The sequence below is a fragment of the Gekko japonicus genome, unplaced genomic scaffold (genome assembly GCF_001447785.1).
Source record: "Gekko japonicus isolate JY-2015 unplaced genomic scaffold, Gekko_japonicus_V1.1 scaffold30, whole genome shotgun sequence".
In the NCBI taxonomy this organism is placed as follows: Eukaryota; Metazoa; Chordata; class Lepidosauria; order Squamata; family Gekkonidae; genus Gekko; species Gekko japonicus.
In genome coordinates this window covers 482760-503048 of record NW_015168045.1, presented here as the reverse complement: position 1 = coordinate 503048, position 20289 = coordinate 482760, and the positions used below count along the sequence as shown (strand labels likewise).

Here is a 20289-nt window from a genome sequence, read left to right as displayed (position 1 = left end):
TATGTCTGTAATAGTCATATTTTCCTAAAACTTATGTTTAACAGTAAGATGAAAAAATATTTTTATTTGCATAATAGTTACTTTGCTTCCCCAAAGCAATTCTGTTTTGCTTTCATAGAAGAGAAACGTGAAATACAGCAGGTGTATTCTTTTGCATTGTATATTTTTTTGGTTTATTAGATTTCTCGAAGAATGAGATATGCTTACAGACGATATATTATACTGTTCAGTCATTTAGAAATTATACTGCATAATCTACCGAATATATTAAAAAGATGCTTAAACTCCTCTAACAAAAAGTGATTTCACTTGAACAAACACTGTGAAAATTAACACTGCGATTAAAAACTGAAATTAAACTATTTATTTAATTGCACCAGCCAGTTCTTTGTTAGTTACTGCTGAGGTTTAAGTTCAACACTTAGACTAAGTTATTCTGAAAATTCAAGTTTTTGTTTAAGCAAATGGTAATCTATTACATTTGAAATACTCAGCATTTCGGAAATCACAAGTAATACATGTCATAATGATGTATTAACTAAAAATATATCACAAATAGTTCATTTTTTCTTAATCACTGCCATTTTTAGGCAAGCAAAGCATACCAAATTTCTTTTGTCTGGGAGTTGGGGCAAGACAGCATTTGTAAAAACAAGAAAACACACATGATCATGAACAAATTGCATGGAAGTTTTCTTGATTTCAGCTATACATACTTCCATGAAATTGCTGTGATCCAGTGATTTCTTAGACATGAAGTTCCAACATGCAATCATGAGAGCTGCCCCCATCATTCCAGTACAGGAAGCAGCTCCATGTGAAGACTGCTCTTAGGTATACAAACCAGTCCCCCTGAAGTGAGTGGAGCAGCATGCATTTTGGAGCATACTTGGGGTTATGAATTGGGTAGATGTGTGAATTGGGTAGGTGTGTTAGTATCAATGTACTGGAGACTAATCCTGGAACAGGATGAGCAAACAGAGCAGGAGAAAGATCACAAGGACACACGTAGCCCCAATAGGGTCAGGTACCCACTAGGCTTATGAACCTACTAAACAGTATGCTCCATTTTAATATTGGTTCAAAAGTCAAACCTTCTCGGAAAAAAGTCACAGTAAGCATTCTATATATAAACAGACTGTATCCACATAGTTTATTTCTCACAGTTCTCCTGACAATTGAACATTATTTAAGAACATACTGTATACACAGATAAGAAGAAACATACAAAATGTTTTAAATGATGCACAACAAAATCCAGCAGTATAAAAGAATGCATGTGAACCCTTGCTCACTGCTCAAGCTAAATTTAATCACTTGTTTAAATAGTAATAAAAATACAATCTCTCATGGATCTTGTGCATACTACAAAAGAGGAAAATTATTACCATATATGATTTATATTAGGCAGTTTTCTTTGATGAGTTGTATCACCAACTCCAAATACAGAGGCAGAAGGCTGTGTATTTTCCTTTATAAGAGTTAATGTTGGGTTATTAGAGACTTTACACAGTTACTACCACTGGCACTTTTCACCATATTTTTGTACACATCACATGGTCATCTTATATAACATTACATTTAAAAATATATCTGCGTGACAATTTTATAATATTCACACACCATCAGCTGGGTAAGGAAGCAGTACCACCCTTGCCTCCTGTAGTGCTTGACTGTTGGTAAATAAAAGTTTATTGTGGTGAAAAGGTAAAGAAAGAAAGAAAAAGAAGTGTCAATATGCTTAAGCAGCTCCAATTTAATACAGGCCTGTTGCCGACCATCACAGGGACAGTGATTGTTTTAATACGACCTAGAAGCAAACACTGTTGTCGGTTAAAACCTTGCCTAAAAAAGTCAGTTTCTGTGCTGAAAACTATTTCACAACAAAACTGCAAACTACTAAACTGTTTTTAATGTAAGTACTTCATCATTTCTGCATCTTCTAATAGCCAAGTTCTTACCACCTTTGGAATTGACTATCTTTAATGTGTGATTTCATTTCTGGCCACACTTTTAAAAAAAAAACTCCTCTCTTTAGAGTCACCACCTAAAAAATGACTAACGTGGTGAAAGAAAAACCTCCCCAGTAAAACCTCCTGCACACTAGGAATGTTCAGCCTCTGTTCAGTGATCTAGAATCATGACAGATCAGAGAGCAATAGTGTGATGAGGGTGCCTGGGAAGCTCTCATGCTGTGAGTGACATTCCATAGGAAAGCAAGTATCTTTCCAAGGTGGGCACTGAATCAGCAACAGTGCCACTGTTGGTTCTCAAAAAGGATCCTAAGCTTTCAAGTTGCCATTTCCTTCCCATGTCATCTATTTGCAGGAAAGTAGTTGGGGTCAAGGTAATTATAACTGGCACCTTGGGACATGCAGTAGTCTCTATCTAAGAACATCTCTGATCTGTAAATAGGCTCCAAACGGTGATTTTCCTTGTGAATCTCTGTTTCATGGAGACTGAAAGGGAAAAGGAACAATAATTATTTTTAAATACAGTTTTTAAAATTAGTATTATAGCGCAGAAAATACATTTTTAAAACACACAGACAGAAAAAAATTCTTGTCATGTATTATTGTATTTTAGAACATTTGTCTAAAAATGTACTTTGTCTGCACAAGATTGTTGAATTGAATTGTTGAAAGATTGTTGATAAGAATTTTATCAGACGCTTCCTTTTAGATGCAGAGTGGTTAGATGGCCTTTAGATTTGCACTGGAGATATTCTGAACATATGAAAAGAATCTACACTGTGATTAGGCCTTACTTAAGCCAAGCACACTGCCAGTAACAGTCATCCATTTATACTGCTTACCAGTCAGAACAAGAATCACAGAAATCCAAAGACAATTCTGAAGGGCAGTCTTGGCAGTGCCACCGAATTCCTTGGATGGGTTCTGTTCCACAGTTATCACACTAAGGGGGGAAATCAGCAAAACTACAGTCAATAAAAGATTTTCAAAGGTAAGCTAGAAAGCTAAAGGTCTCTTTCCTCTCTTGATTTCCCTATCATTTCTGCCTCATTTCTCTTTAACAGCTGAGTCAGGTGAGTCTGTGAAAGTCCAAAGAAGAGAAGGTAATGGGAGGTACTGTTGGTCAATGATACTTGAGGATTATAGTCAGCCTGTCCTGGAATGATTGCCCTCCCCCTGAAGATTTGTAGCTTGAGGTAACACTGGGTCCTGGCTAGGGGTGTGCATTTGGCAATAGCTAAACCAACCTTGTTGGTATTTTGGGGGTATCACATAAGCCGAATACAGATCAGAGATAGCTGAACCCCAAAAAAACGATATTATCCAGCTTTTTTTTTTTTTTAGGTTCATTTTGCTATACCAAAACAAGGTCTTTAAACCTAACAGCCTGAGCCACCAGTCAGCTGTTGGGTTTATATGCCTTTCTTTCAATTCCCGAGATCAGGGAGGGAAAGAAAGACATTTTAAATATGCTTGGGTTCCCTGCCCGATCTTCTCCAGGTGCCCCGTTCAGGCAAGGAACCCAGGCATGTTTGCATGCATGCCCTTTGGTTCCCCAGCTAGCCCGCCATGGTGGGTTGGCTAGGGAAGCAAAGGGCATGCATGCAGACATGCCCACTTCCTTCCCTGAGCCTCTCAACTTTTTTGGAGAAACTTGGGGAAGGGAGGGGGGGCATGTTTAAATGCCTTTATTTACCTCCCCGAGATCGGGGAAGGAAAGAAAGGCATTTTAAACATGCCTGGGCTTCCATGCCCATGTCAGCTAGAGAAGGGAAGGCAGAGAGCAGAGGCTTTCCATTGTCAATTTCACTCACAGCTGAGGGCAGGGAGTGAAACTGACAAGGAAATCCCTTTGGGCTACCAGAGGGAAAGAAGGCATTTTAACACACCTTCTTTCCCACTGGTGGTGTATATCAAACCCAAATATATTCAGGAATACCAAATATTTCCCCAATCCAAATACTTTACCAGTATTGGATTGGGGAAATTCAGTATTTACCAATATTTTTCGGGTCTGATTTACCCGAAGCCGAAAAATACCAGCATTTTATTTTTTGCACACCCCTAATCCTGGCCTAGGAGCTGCGGTGGCTCAAGTGGTTAAGACGCTGAACTGCAGGCTGTGGCAGGTCAGTAGTTCAGCAGTTCGAGACCCGGGTGCCGCATGACGGAGTGAGCTCCCGTCTCTAGTTCCAGCTCCTGCCAACCTAGCAGTTCAAAAGCAAGAAATTGCAAGTAGATAAATAGGTACCACTTTGGTGGGAAGGTAACAGTGTTCCGTGCGCCTTGGTGTTTAGTCATGCCGGCCACATGACCATGGAAACGTCTTCGGACAGCGCTGGCTCTTCGGCTTTGAAACGGAGATGAGCACCGCAACCCTAGAGTCGGATTCGACTGGCTTTCGAGCAAGGGAAACCTTTACCTTAGTCCTGGCCTATGGTTGGAGGCTCAGGTATCCTCTGAGATATGCAGTGTCTTTTATGAGCTTTAGTTGATATACCAGCTATGGTTATTCTTCTAAAGCATGATCTCGCCATGGTGATCCATGCTCTCATCACAATCAAGTAAAATGAATGTAATGTGTTCTATTTGGGGCTACCTTTGAAAACAGTCTGGAAACTTAGATGATTGGGACCAGGGTACCTGATGGACCTCTTCTCCCATTCCATTCAGCCTGCCTATTTTCCTCTCAAGCCCTCCTCTCTGTGCTCCTGCCTTCAGAGGTGAGGCAGGCATCTAGCGATATGGCAATTTCTGTGGTGGCATCTTGACTTTGGAATGCCCTCCCTCTTAAGGCTTGCCTGGTGCCTAGTCTACTTTCTTTTATGTGCTGAAACATGGCATATCTTTTTACCCAGGCTTTTAATTAGTGGTTTTATCTTTCCTGCTTTTTTTTTTTTTTTTAAAATCATATTTATTCGGTTTTTTAATGCATTACATCATGCATATAATTCCAAATATACATATACCAACTTACAGAGTCCCACAACACCTTTCTTCACATTTTTTACTTCTTTTTTAACCATTTGTAAAATGTTCCCCACCTATTAAAAAACATTGTAGTATCTTTGTACTGTAAGATTGTAGTCAACTTATCTTTCCGGCTTTTTTAACAGTCTGTGTCTGGTCCAAGGTCTGTTTTAAGGAAATTTTATGCTGTTTATGTCTCTGGGCTTGTTTTCAACCGCTTGTTTTAGTAGTGTTAAATTATGTTAAATTGTAAGCCGCCTCAAGCAGAACTCAAGTGATATGGCACAGAATTCTTTTAAATAAATAAATAAAAAGTCCAACAAAAAGTCCTTCAGCTGTTTATGGATTGGATACCCATTCACAGACTTTCAACAGGAGTATTTATTTGAGTCACATATTTATCCCACCCTTCCTCAGAGAAGCTCAGGACTGCATACTAGTTCCTCCCCTCTTCCACTTTATCATCACAACTTTATGAGGTAAGTTAGGCTGAAAGGCTGGCTCAAGATAATGCACTGAGCTGTATGGCAAAGTAGAGATTTGAACCCAGGTTTCCAAAACTCTAGATGGACAATTTAACCACCAACTTAGTGCTGTTCAAAAATTTCAGATACAAGTTCTTCTCAACTGAAAAGCCTCGTGCCATTTACAGTCAGATTCAGATCCTTATAAATCTGAGCCTGACCCAAGGCCTACATTACTCTGTCCAATACGGAACTATGTGTAGATAAATAAAAGCCACCAAACCAGATCACCCAAAGACAAGGAAGCCTTCAAGGCATGCAGAAAATATGCCCTCCCCTCATTAGGCTTTCAAGACCCCCAAACAGATATGAAGAGGACTGCACTTGCATGGTTTTCTTCTGCTGTCACGAGAGATACAGGAAAAATAACCCTACCCTCCCACATCTCTGGGATGCTGGGCAGAGCAGGGAGCATATGCTCTCCTTGACAGGTAATAAAAAAAGGAGTCTCAAACTATTTGGAAGCTCACAATTGAGAATTTTGCAAAGAAAATATGGGGGAAGAGAAAAAACAAGCAAAATGACTTAAGTGAGAACCATAAGATCTCATATCGAACACAGGCAAAACAAAATCATGTGAATGTTCAAAAAATAACCACAATGCAGTTTAGACTGACAGCTCAAGAATCGTTTTGAACAAGCAAAGTTGCTAAATCACTGAAGGAACCTTTACCAAAATCGGTCACACAATGGCCTAACAGGCAGAAATATACAAGCCAGATATATTTTATTTATTTATCTTTGCATTTATACCCCGCCCTCCCCGAAGGCTCAGGGCGGCTCACAAGGGGCACGAATGCCCAAGTTAAATCATTAAAACAGTAAAGAATAATATCTTTATATAGAAAATATTTATTTGTTTATTTATAAATCTCATTTGTACCCCACCCTCCCCGCAAAGCAGGCTCAGGCCGGCTCACAGTCAATGCATAAATACAATTAAAACAACATAAAATCATCTAAAAACAATTAATACAAATTCGTAAAGTGCTGGTGATGGTTAATTAGTTGTTTAAGATGGCTTACTTTAAGAGTATACACAGAGATCTAACAGTCATTCTGCTCATGATCTTCCTGCAGCACAGGCTAGATGTCAAGAACCAAGGGCCAGGGCTCTATAGTGGTGGTGGCTCCCTAGTTGAAAGCCTGGCAGAAGAGCTCCATCTTGCAGGCCCTGCAGAACTGCAAGAGATCCCACAGAGCCCTGATCTCCTCCGGGAGCTCATTCCACCAGTATGGGGCCGCCACTGAGAAAGCCATGGTAGTAACAAGCCTGGCATCCTTGGGGCCTGGGAGGGTAAATCGATTTTGTGACCCCGACCGTAGTGCTCTCTGGGGTAAAAGAGAGAATTAAAAGAACCAACACTAAGGCAGTGGAATGGGAAATGGAAGAGATCAAAGGGATGGGACCTCCCTGAGATTCTTAGCAGTGTTAGTCACTTGTATAAATAATTCCTAAACCTGCCATAGATTTCTATGACCTCATGAATCATATTCTGGAGAATTTGTGCTATAAAATTTCTAGGAACTATGAAGTAAATTACAAGACAGAATGAAACTGCTATAGTAGTGTTCACTCTTATCTTCTGATATTTGGTGGGCCAAAGACATGGGGTTCCAGATCTGTATTTACCTTGAAGCCTATGTGCTGCACAAAGCCACTTTCTGCATGCATTTGCTGAAGCTTCGCTTTCTTCAATTGTTTAAATTTAAGCAGCTCTTTGTATTCCGGTAATTCTCGATATGCTACAGGAATACTTTCTTCATCCTGTTATTTTTTTAAAAAAGAGAGATTAAAATATGGTTAAAATAAAACCAATTTAACCCTTATGGTAAATGGGATCCACAAATTAATTTCTGATGCTTTACAGGAAGTTGGCTGTATCAAACTGGCATAGAAAAAAGCTATCACATTTGTATCCTGCTCTTTAAGTGGCTGCCTCATAAAGGGGAAATGGCATTATTAATTTTATGTAATTTCAGGGGGGCCAAGTACCAGCGTGTTAAGATTTTGAAATTCTGCTGCTGGACACTGATAGATGGTGGTCTATGTTGCAGCTTAATTGTCATATGTTTGTTTTTCTGTAGAAAAAAAAATTAAGTGTCTGCCTCATTCTATGGTATCACTGAATATAGCAGTATTTGGTTGTGGATGCTGGAAATAGAATAGTAAAGTGTGTTGCAGTATATTGTAGTTACAATATAGGTTCTATTAAGTTTGTTTCTTCCTAAACAAAAAAATAGACATCAGAGGAAAATGTTATTTTTTTATGAACTATGGTCTGACTACTATCTACTCAAGGCAAGAATGAATATGGCACCCCCCAACACACACAAGTTTAAATGGTCTGCCCACACAGGCTCATGGGTCTTACTCAATTCCAGAATGCTGTACGGGATTTTAGGATTCCCAACACATACCCTGTTTCCCCGAAAATAAGACAGTGTCTTATATTAATTTTTGCTCCCAAAAATGCACTAGGTCTTATTTTTGGGGGATATCTTATTTTTCCATGAAGAAGAATACGGTACACTCCGTCAGGGCAGAGCGAGCAGCAGGCGGCAGCTTGTCCTGGCGGTGGCGCGGGCTCTCTGATTAAAAGAGACCTCGCACTTTCCTGTCTGCTGCTCTGGCTGTGCGGCGGCCAACAGTGAGCTGCGCGGCGGCGCCCGCCGCTACGGCCCAGAGTTACGGTAGCTTCGGGGGGCCTTATTATCGAGAAGGCCTTATGTTCGGGGGAGGCCTTATTATCGGGGAGGTCTTATTTTTTGGGGATGTCTTACTTTCGGGGAAACACGGTACTCTGTTGAGGCTGTGATGGAAGCCTGGAACATGAAACTCCTTGAAGCAGTTGATAAGATTGCTCTTCATCAACCCCCCATTCTTGAGGTGGAAGCCAGCTCTGTGGTTTACTGTGGAGCTGGGGTGATACAAAGAGTGTCAGAAAACATCTAGAAAGAGGCTGGCAAAAACCCTCATGCTGAATTTGACAGAACATGTTATAGAGCCCACTGGAAGACCTATGGAGTAGTCTGACAGCAACAAAGAAATGTTATTTCTCTGTAGCTATCTCATCAGCCAGTAAGGTATTTCAGCATCTGCTGACTCCTAACCCTGAGACTTAATTGTCTCAACAGCAGACTAGGGATGCGCGCTTGGATATAACCTAGTTGAATATCTATCTGAAAAATACCTTATCAGTATTTATCAGATATATTCAAATCTCCCTAATGTATCTGGTATACAGAAAAATGGATCTCCAAAAATCCTGGAAATATCTGGGATTAACTGGGAATATTATGACGCCAGGATTTGCAGGCTCCCAGAACTGCCCCCCTCCTTTTCCCCCTTTCCCCCACCCTGTGTTTCTGTGTCTCCCAAGCTTGGTATCGGCTTGTTGGGCTGCTTTAGGTAAGATGCTGTCACTTTCAAGAGTTTTTGGTGTTTTTGCTGGAGTTGGTTTGTGACAAGTTCACAGGTTTGGGGGGTAGATTCTTGCGTTTTATATTGAGAGTCTCAAATTTTACACAGGTTGGGCTTAGCAATAGCTTGCAACAGCATTCCTATGGGAATGATTCTAGGTTTTTACATTTTCAAGTCCTCTCCCCCCCATAGGACACAGTGGAGAACACCTGGGGCAACTTGTTCAGGCGCCCACAGAACTGGACCCCTTGGTCCAAGTGACTTGAAATTCAGGGGTTACGTAAAGGACAGGCTCTCAATTTTTTTAAAAAAGTCTTTAAAGTAAAGAAAAACGAAAAATAAGAAAGAAAAAAGATTTAGATATCCCTCGTGAGAGGAACAAATACTTCTTCACCGACCGACAGAAACAAGCTGTTAATAGCGTGGCGGTCAGAAGAGAACTGGTGGGATGTCTGCGCCCCGCCTCTTTGGGCATGCGCAGTGGGGTTCCCGCGCATGCCTGGGAGGAAGGCATGAAAATCCCATTGTGAGCTTTGTAGACCACCAATTCAGATCAGCACAGGCGCATAATCCCATGGATGTGATGCACAGAGCACTAGTGATAACAGTACACAAAGTTCAGAAAGCAAGCAAGCACTGTATAAATAACGCAGATCATGGAGTGCAAAGGTATGCTAAAGAAAATATATTATAGAAATAACAAAGATAACAAGGACCACTTATATCAGTAATACAGGAAGAGGCTTACTGACTATTTGAGAACATGTTCCACTATTGATCGGATGCCCGGCTTCATATTAATAATAGGACTGAATTCTTCCTGTATTACTAGTCTGAAGGCTTTATTCATTATGAGTGCTGTGTGAAGGAATTTTCCTACATATACATGATGGAAGTCTTCTCTACACTATCAGTACTTTATAAAGTAGTTTGAATTCTTTGAAGAAGAACCTTCAAAACGAAGATTAAAATCCAGAGTCTTCGTCTACTTACAGTTTATGGATTTATGTAACTACTTATGAACTTATGGATACTATTTATGGACTTGCACATGTTATGATGTAATCTTCCTTTACTGATATATGTGGTCCTTGTTATCTTTGTTATTTCTATAATATATTTTCTTTAGCATACCTTTGTGCACTCCATGATCTGCGTTATTTATACAGTGCTTGCTTGCTTTCTGTGATGCACAGAGACCACGAAGAAGATCATACTGATATTTGGAAATGGGAAAAACAGGAATACTGATACTTAGCTCCAATATACCCAGATCTAGAAAATACCGATATTTTTTTTTGGGCTGCACACTCCTAGAGCAGATAATTAGCAAAGTTTTTTACTGATAAAATATCACAAGTATGCTCTGATCTGGATGCTGGTTGTAATATAGGTCAAGCAGAATAAATACTTAATACACCATCTGGTCTGTTTATGGCCCATTTTGACACAGTTACTGTGATGAATGCTGACAGGATCCTGGTATATGTAAGACCACTGTGTGCACTTAATCTTTGACCAACCCAGAAGCTTAAAATCGTGCAAGAACCATTTTAATGAGCCCTTGATATCCATCATATATCTGTCACTAACTCAGGCCCACGTTCCCTCAGCTACTCAAAGGGAGGGAGGGTTTCCATCCACTATTTAAAAACCCCTACTTACAGAAAAATGATGTGGCCAGTTATCACCTAGTCTGTAACCTGCCCTTTCTGGTCAAAGTGATTAAGAGAGCAGTAGTGGACCAACTCCAGGTCTTCTTGGATAACTGCTATGGACTCTTTTCAGAATGGTTTCAGGATGAGCTATGACATACAGATAGCCCTGGTGGTTTTAGCTGATGACCTCTGTCTGAAGGTTGAGAAAAACCATGCTTCTTTGTTGCTCCTACTGGATTTATCTCCAGTCTTTGATTTGGTAGATCATACTATCCTACTGAGGCATTTGGTGGTATCAGGAGATGTGCTTTGGACTAGTATAAATTGTTCCTCACAGACTGGACTCAAAGGGTTGCCACTGGAGACCAGTCAGTCAGTCAGTCAGCCAGCCTTTATTGGCATAAAACAATACCTTAAAAGAGGGTTACTATAAAAAAGAGGATTATACATATAAAATCATATCAAACCATATATATGGAGCCAAGCATATTACATAATGCTGCATAAAATAATTTGTTACAAGATATTACTCAATCTTTCCTGTTGTAGCTTCATAGCTGATTGTAGAAACATGGCTACCTTCCTTGACATTTCAGGAGCAGAGTCATTCAAAAGACGGTATACTTTTAAAGCAACAGGAAGGTCCGCCATGTTGGCTTAAACAGGGTTTAAATACCTAAAATGTATGTCTACATAAAATTGACAATGCAAACAGATATGTGAAACTGTCTCAATGCATCCAGAGTTACAATGGCAAAGTCTGGCCGTGTATACTATGTTGTTATATCTCCCATGCAAGATTGCTGATGGCATTACATTGAATCTTGCTGAAGAAAAAGCTCTGCGCTGTTGTGGTGCTTGTATATCAGATAAGTACAAGAAGGGGGACCCGCGATACTCGTGGGAGGGGGAGAAGTTCTACGGGAGGAGAAGGAAGCAGCCGCAGGTGAGCCTTCACCCCTGCTCCCCCATCCCCGGTACCCACGGTGAGGCCCACGCTCCTCCAAGCCTTCTCCCCCCTCAGCACCAGTGGCAAGGCCGGAACTTGACCCACCAAGCCTTCGCCCTCCCCCCTGCCCTAGCAGCGGCGGCAAGACCTGGACGGCCCACCAAACATTCTCCCTCCCCCCTCCCCGGCGGCAGCGAGTCCTGGCCGGCACGCCAAGCTTTCTCCCTCCCCCCTAGCAGCAGCAACAGCAGCAGCGAGGCCTGAAGTTGGCCTGCCAAACTTTCTCCCTCCCCCCAGGAGGCGGTGAGGGCTGAGTAGCATACAGCCGCTGGCCAGCCAAGCTGTCTCCCACCCCCACCCTAGCGGCAGTGGCAAAGCCATTCTCAGAGTGTTGCCTGTGCTTGCGCAGGGAATGCTCTTTTACTTTTGGGGGGATTTAAATATCCCCGCATATTTTCCCCAAGTTTTCAGATTTTTCTGCACATCTGGGTATTGCCCCAAATGTGCAGGAAAATCTCCCTGCCCCCCAAGTGACCCCGATGTGTGGATTTAGATATCCGCACGGAGGGAGCACGTTGGGAATTAGATATATAGATGGGGCCATTCGGCCTACTGTGAGGGGGATCTCAAAGTTCAGAGGGGAACAAGATTTGTTGGCTAAACTATATAGCCTTTGTATTTCAATGTCAAGTACTCTGCATTTAATCATCTGAAAAGCGCCATGAAAGGGAGCATAAACAGTGAGTCCATAACCCATGGCAGTTATTTTGTTCTCAATGTGTAATAGCCAGTTGGACATGTTTGACTCTGTGAGCATTTGCTGTTTAAGGCTCCCTTGGTCTACACTGTAGTGTAAACGCAGCCAATATTTTACTGTCGTAAGCCACGCACCAGATTCTACAGAGTTTAACCCAGTTTCTAGACATAAGGCTGCATAAGGTACAGAGTGCGGCATTCCCATGATCTTTCGAAGAAATTTAGATTGAACGCATTCAATGGTGCCATTAAGTGCGCTTATCCGTATTGGAATACCATACATGAGTTGGGGAATTACTTTGGCCTTGAAGACTTTTAGTGCAGCTGGTATAAATTGATTGCCACTGGTGTAGAAGAATCGAGAAATGGCAGAGGCATTGATGTTGGCCATATTTATTTCCTAATTGATGTTGCACAGACCAAGATGCATTATACTGGAAATGCAAACCTAAGTATCTAAAATTTTTAACTTGTTCAATTGGTTTGCCTCCAATTGTCCATTTGAATGGTTTCCAAGTTTTGGAAAAGACAAGTATTTTTGATTTTTCATGGTTTAGAAGTAATTTGTTTGTTATAACATATGAAAGGCATCTATTTATTGAACGCTTTAAACCAACTTTGGAGCAGGACAATAGTACCATGTTGTCTGCATATAATAGCAGAGGGGTGTGGACAGAGCCCAGTTTAGGAGCATGGCAATCAACAGCTTCAAGATAAGGGGAGAGATAATTAAGGAACAGGTTGAATAGAAAGGGTGCTAATATACAGCTTTGTTTGACTCCTTTATTTGACGGGATTTTTGAAGTTAATTTCCCCATCAGTGAACATTTAATTTGGCATTTTGTTGATATATATAGCTTTTTTATAAGGAGCCTCTTATCTATGTTTAGTTGTTGCAGTTTAGCCCAGAGGAGTTCCCTATCGATTTAATCGAATGCCCCTTTAAGATCTATAAAGGCGGCGTATAATTTTGCATTGCTTCTTTTTACATATTTGTTAATCAAGTGCTCTAATACAATGCAATGGTCTAAAGTAGTTTTCCCTTTACACAATCCCAGCTGTTCCGGGCCTAGGACTCTCTGTTTTGTCATCCATATCGTAAACTTAGATAGTAAATGTTTGGCATATAGCTTTCCCATTACAGAAAGTAATTGGTCTATAGTTGGAAAGAATTGAGCAATCACCTTTTTTGTGAATTAGGACCACAATTGCATTTAACCACACATCAGGAATAAGGCCAGATTTGTCAATCATTGTGAAAAATATGCAAGGGGGGCAGCCCACCAATCAGGGTCCAGTTTTAAAATTTCAGGTAGAATGATATCAGGACCAGCTTGCTTTTCCTGGTTTTAATTGGCCAATCAGTTCTTTTATTTCGTCAGGTGTTACAGGAGGCCAGTCAGGTAAGTCCTCAGACAGAAAATCTGAGGATTCCATAGTGCGGACATTATCCTTATGGAATAATGTCGAAAAATATTGAAACCACACTTGGGGAGAAATAGCAGACATAGAGGGGGCCTCCGCATGACATGCCCCTGAGACTATGGTTCAGAATTTGTTTGTATTATTTAAAGTCGTGGCCTGGTATAATTGTTCCCATTGTGTATTAATATATTCAGTCTTCTTTCTGTTCATACCTCTGTTGTAGCTGGCTCTTAAGTTTAAAGTATTCTATCAGAAAATATGGGTCAGCGGAGTCACGGTATTGTCTAAAGACATTGCGTAATTGGGTTTTTAAGTATCTACATTCCCTATCAAAACAGCCATTAATTGGTCTACTACTCCCCCTATTTCCACTCTCAAGTTCTTTGCCACTGGAGACCAGCTATCTTCAATGTGGGGGTTATCCTGTAGGGTTCCACAGGTAATCTTATCCCCCAAGTTATTCAACCTCTATGTAAGCCTTTAGGCCTTTAGGCTTACATAGTTTTGAAATTGATGGCATTAATTACAAACTGCACAGATACACCTAAAATTAGTATGTCCCAAGTGGTCATCTGTGCACTCATACAACCATCCTCCTTCCCTGCTAGTGTCATTTCTAGGCAGAAGGAACTGTACTGAAGGAGAAAAAAAGGAGACCCAGCTTCCTGATTAGAGCCCTAGCAGCCTCACAGATGCTTTGTGTAGGAACAGAATTCAGGTAAGTGTGTGATGCTAGTCCCCTTCTACTCCTGTGAGCAATTCTGAAGGTTTTTCCCCCAGATCACATCCCAGCCCTGTTCTGTCACCTTTAGCCAATAAGATAGTGTCTTGCTGTCTCCATTGCAAAGACCCTTTAAAATCAAGTGGTGAGACGGATTTGATCTTGGATCAAATGTTGAAATTCTGTAGATGAAAGAGGGCTAGGAGAATGGCCCTGAGGGTAGTCTTAACTGTTCCATAATTTGGACATGACCTAAAAAAGAACAAGCACCCCATCTGGGTGGGTTGGTATCTATACTTACTGAAAACTCTCCTCAACTTGTAATGACTTGACTGTGGCAAGGATTTTTTTAAAAATATTGCTTATTGCTTTAAGCTCTGAGTTGATGTTTGAGGGCAATTGGTGTCTGGTAAATGAGAAGCGTGTATTAGAAGGTTTGGGAGGGTATCCTTGTTAGAAATGGCCCTTTGAAGCAGTGTTAGGACTGACTGAACCGAAGCATGGCCATGTTAATATTACCACTTGGCCTGCTTCTTTCTGTGCAAACAGGCATGCTTCAAAACTATAGACACTGCTCTTTTCTCTACTCACATATCTTATCTGGGTTCAATACCACAGACAATATTAGGTAACAAAATGTAAGGAGTAAAGCACACTGCATAGATAGTTTCCATAAGACCCCTCTCCAGCATCAGATAGTGCCCGGAAGAGGTACACAGCAAAGACAGAGGAGGCAGGCCTGTAATGTTGAGATAAGCCATGTCCACAGGAGAAAGGTCCAGGAGAACCTCTTCTCCAAAACATCTACTGCTCCTCTGCTGAATGATCCTAACTAATGATCAATTAGGGAACTGGTGCACACCCTGACAAAGGGAAGAAGGGTGGGGGTTTCCAGCACAAACTGATAATCTCAACTTCGGTCAGCTCAACAAAGGTAACCAATGTGGTAAGAGTGCTACGTTGTTTTTAGTGTCAGCATAACTGAACCCTAAAATACAATCTCAGAGGGGTGCATGGACTATTTGGGGTGCTGAATGAGCTCTGTGTGAACTCTATGTAATTATGCACTTGTCATACTGTGGACTCTTATTAGCATCTGAGGCTTGTGTGAGTGTGGGCTATAAATCTGTTCATTGAAATAAAGAATAACATCATGCTGCCTCTAGCAATATAAGGGACCTGGTTCAATCCTGAAGAACTGTTGAGAAGGTTGGTCTGAGCCTCTTGCTCAGAAAGTACATTTCCCCCAGACTGGGTGTTTGACAACTTCTGGCTGCTGCAGCTAACACCCTTGCCCATGGAGCCAGCAATTAAAGAACCTTGCAAATGTGTCATATCGTAGTATTTTATAATGTTATATAGTTTTATCGGCAAGTGCCAATGTTGTAAGCCGCCCTGAGCCCGCATGTGGGGAGGGTGGGATATAAATCAAACAAACAAACAAACATCAAACAAGTTGATTCTGTACAAGAGCCTACCATCACAGTCTATAAACTTTCTGAGAGTGTTTTGATATTGTGAAGGCCTATGGCCACATACAATAAAATGATTCTAAGTAAAAAAGTACCATCACAGTTCCTTATGAACTTTGTTCTCCTATCCCCATTGGTTGAGTCTGTGATCATGCTCAAATAGCTAGCAGTATGAGAGGGAGGGAGAGGACTCTAGATAACTGATCAGGATGTTGTGACTGAATGGACAATGAATGGTGGCACAGATGCTGAAGAATTGCTCGTGTCTGGATGTGACTTGAAAAGCAAGTTTAAAGGTATGACAGTTGATATGGTTTAGGACAGGATGAAAGAAGACAAATTTCCTGTAACCTATGAAATGGTATTCCTTGACCATGCTTGAATTTTCTATACTGCCATACATATTCTCGATCACCTACTTGGAATGTAATGCTATAAAACATACCGATGCATCTTCTTCAGCTGTATTGCCCATGTGGCTGTGAAAACTAGACCTGTCATCATCTTCATCCATATACACAGGGGGTTCATGGGATGTCATGAAAGTTGAGGGCTTGAAAAGATGTTTGTTCAGGGGATGTTGCCGTCTACTTGAAGACTGCAAAGATAATATATACAGTTGTCAAATAATAAGAAACCATCAGCAATATTTGCACTTTGCAGACAAAACTCCATGCTATTATTTATTTATTTATTTATTTTGTAATAGTAAAACGTTTCTAATTTTCAGCATCTATATGTGCCCCCTCGCCAAGCTGGTGCGGCATTTCGAGCAGAGGTGTCTTCAGTACGCTAATGACATCCAGCTATATCTGCTACTGTACAGCCACCCAGATACTGTCCTGCATAACTTGGCTGTGGGTTTGGAGGCCATGATGAGATGGTTAAAAAAGAGCAGGCTGAGATTAAATCTGACTAAGACGGAGGTTCTGTGGCTGGGGGAGGGGCCTCAGTTGGGACACAGACTTCCCACTCTTGACAGGATGCCACGAGTGCTGGCACAATCCATGAGGAGTTTTGGCATGATCCTGGATGCCTCCTTAACCACGGAGGCCCAGGTCACGAATATTGCCAGGCTGGGGTTCTTCCATCTATGCCAAGCTTGGCAATTAGCACTTTTGTGTCACACCCTGACCTAGCCACAGTAATCCACGCAACAGTCATCTCTAGGCTAGACTACTGTAACTCACTCTATGCTGACCTACCCTTGAGACTGACCCGGAAGCTCCAACTGATCCAGCATGTGGCAGTACGAGTCCAGATGGGAACGCCATGGATGGCACATATACAGCCTGTGCTGTGCCAGCTACACTGGTTCCCAGTGGAGTACCGAGTCAGGTTCAAGGTTTTGGTGTTGACCTTCAAGGACTTGAGCAGTCTGGGATATGTGTATCTTTGGGACTGCCTCCTCTGGTGCATTCCCGGCAGAGTGCTACACTCTGCTGACAACCATCTACTGGTGATCCCTGGACCCAAAGATATCCAGATGTCCTCAACCAGAGCCAGGGCTTTTTTGGCCCTGGCTCCGGCCTGATAGAACTCTTTGCCAAATACCACCAGGGCCCTGCGGGACTTAATGCAATCCACAGGGCCTGTAAGGCAGAAATGTTCTGCCAGGCCTTTGAAAGAGGACAGCAATGGTTTCCTCTTCCACCTTCTTGCTTCTGGGTCCTTCTCATCCTGCCTGTGAGATGGCACCACAGACCGGAGTGAGGTTTAGGATTAAACTAATGACACCATCTTGAGTTTATTAATAATATAGAAACAAATGATTTACTGATTTTAACAATGTCATGTAACTTTATTGTACATCGCCCAGAGCCCTGTGTACTCAGGGACTGGGTAATTCACAAATCTAATGTATATAAATATAAAACAAATCTGGACATCATGGCAAGTTGAAGTCTGACAGCTTCTTCAACAAGAAAGCTTTCAACCATAATCAGCCTGACAGGGGAGGAAGAGAGCATGTGAGCATGGCAAACAATCCATGGTTATGCCAATCAAGAACAGAGGTTTACTATGATATCTGAACAAGGTGTCCATCTGCAATTAATTAAAGCCTTTATATGCCAAAATCTAAATGTCTTTTATACTACAGAATTTGTACCTGTTAATCTACCAAGACATTCAGGAATTTGGTTTAGCTCTCTTTACACACAAATAAAGACCCAATGGAAAATTACTTATTTTTCAAGTAAGGGCCCAGAACTTTCTAGGCGCAAAGGATGTCATTCTGTAAGAAATGAAAACTAAACGTCCATGTTCAATAGAAACACTAGTAAAGTGCAAAATAAAAAGCAGCTTTAGTTTTTTATATTTGATACAAGAACACAGATTCATTTTCAAAAGATTATATATAGTCTTTACCATGTTTACACTGTATTTAAATAATATCATGTTTCAAAGGATTGCTAACATATGAAAAAAATCATGCAGATCCCAGATGTTCGGGATTCAGAGTGGACCCTCCAAATTGCCTACATGTAGTGTTTTTCTAAAGGCATGTAGCCTTTATATTCTTATTCATCGGAAAATGCTCTGGAAAAGCACTGGTCATTTAATAGAAAAGTATATTTAGTACTGAGTTTCTACCTGATACCTATAATTGGCTCAATGGGTTCTATGTGCTAACTTTTCAGATTAGTGTTCTGACACATGGAATTAATTTTCAAAATTCTCAGAAATGTTTTGTACTTATTACAGATGCATTTTGTAATTTGCATTTTGAGTAATTTTACTGATGCTATTCTTTGATGATAAATACTGATTATTTAAACATTTAAAGGAAACCCTCAAATCTTTACAAACAACAATACACATTATTTTACTTATTGTAGCAGCACTAAGCACATGAAGCACAGAACAATGAAGCACTATTGCCATTGCTCACAGGACTTACTAACTAAATTTAAAGAAGAACAAAAAACAGCTGAGATTAAATGACAGGGGTCTGAGAAACAAATGGTGAGTATGGATTATGGACTAGAATACTAGTGAAATATATGCAATAGTCTTGCTACCTAAATGAGGTAGAATTAGTTGTAAACATGGATCTAGATGCATTAATCTTTCACAGAAAAACTGAATGTAAACATACTTAAGACTTAGAAAAAAACAACTAGTCTTTGAAGAGTTAACCAAAAATTCAAAAGCTATGATCTGGTTACCAAAAGGAAACAAATTTGCCTTCCTTCTTAAGTGTTCATTAGCCAGCTGCCCTGACCTCTGACACAAAAGCAGCAAAAGCAGAGGGAATCATGAACTCCTGATAATTATTTCTGATATCTTCCAGGTTATGGCAAACGTGTGCATTCTATTTCGGGGCAATGGTTTGAAAAAATGAGATGTTTCTTCCCTCTGCCTTAGAATTTGTATAGTATCTTTTTTATATTACATTGCTTCAAAGCAATGTGCTGGATCCCAAAAATGAACCTTTGTCCATCTCTCCCTCTAGCTGCAGCCTCCTGTATACCTTGAAAAGCCACTCCTGAGGGTCTAGAAGCTTATATTTGCACAAGTAGAGCAAGTAGGTGGCCCAAGCTCACAAATAGAGCAAGTAGGTGGCCCAACCTCACCCAGTGAAGAAGAGATTGGATTTATACCCTGCCCTTCACTATCCAAAGATGTCTCAGAGCAGCTTACAATCTCCTTTCCCTTCCCCTCCCCACAACAGACACCCTGTGAGGTAGGTGGGGCTGAGAGAGCTCTTGACAGAAACTGCTCTTTTTCCAAGAACAGCTCTTATCAGAACTTGCCCAAGGTCATCCAGCCAGGTGCAAGTGGAGGAGTGGTGAATCAAACCCGGTTCTCCCAGATTAGAGTCCGCACACTTAACCACTACACCAAACTTAACATTATAGTTAAGCAGGAATCTGAACTCAGATCACCCTAATCCTAGTGCAAGCCTTCAAACACTATATTACACTGGCTGCTCTAAACCTCTGTGCTAAACAACATGAAACTTTACACATGTTATGGATACAATTTCATGTAGGCTGAAACCAGGAAAAAGACATGCCTACAAGCATGAAGTACTGACAGAGATCAAGGTGCATTCTTTACAGCCAATATGCCACCACTGCTAATGCTTTCTAGTCACGAATAAGTTGTCACATTAAAATGACCACAAAAAGAAACTTGTTTATAGACAGATGTTTCAGGATAATTGTAAAGAATAGGTGGCTGACCTGCCCTTCTTTGAGTGATGTACCATAAGCTTTGAATGGGCACGGCCTTAGTAACAACCACTTAAGAAGGAGAGAATGTTAGAATATTAATGGGGAGGGAGAAAACTGGGAGCTGTCAACTCTAACAGTTGTTGTTCAGGGAAAGAAACTGTCTGACTGCTGAGGAGATCAGTGGGTCTAGAGGTCTGGCTCAAGGACTGGTTAATTGTTAAGAATGCGAAATAAAA

At 41.0% G+C, this 20289-nt stretch overlaps 1 protein-coding gene across 4 annotated transcripts in view; it reads right to left on the bottom strand.

The window, feature by feature from the left end:
• Window positions 1–1291: 1291 nt before the first annotated feature.
• ZZZ3 (zinc finger, ZZ-type containing 3) overlaps window positions 1292–20289 on the bottom strand; it is a 76554-nt gene continuing 57556 nt past the window's right edge. For all 4 annotated transcript variants that reach the window (XM_015414248.1, XM_015414251.1, XM_015414249.1 and 1 more), the window contains exons 9-12: window positions 16318–16470; window positions 7101–7235; window positions 2816–2916; window positions 1292–2459 (exon numbers count right to left, since the gene is read on the bottom strand). In XM_015414248.1, the coding sequence (XP_015269734.1) occupies window positions 2315–2459; window positions 2816–2916; window positions 7101–7235; window positions 16318–16470 (534 nt within the window). In that variant the 3' untranslated portion in view covers window positions 1292–2314. The remainder of the gene's footprint in view (window positions 2460–2815; window positions 2917–7100; window positions 7236–16317; window positions 16471–20289) is intronic.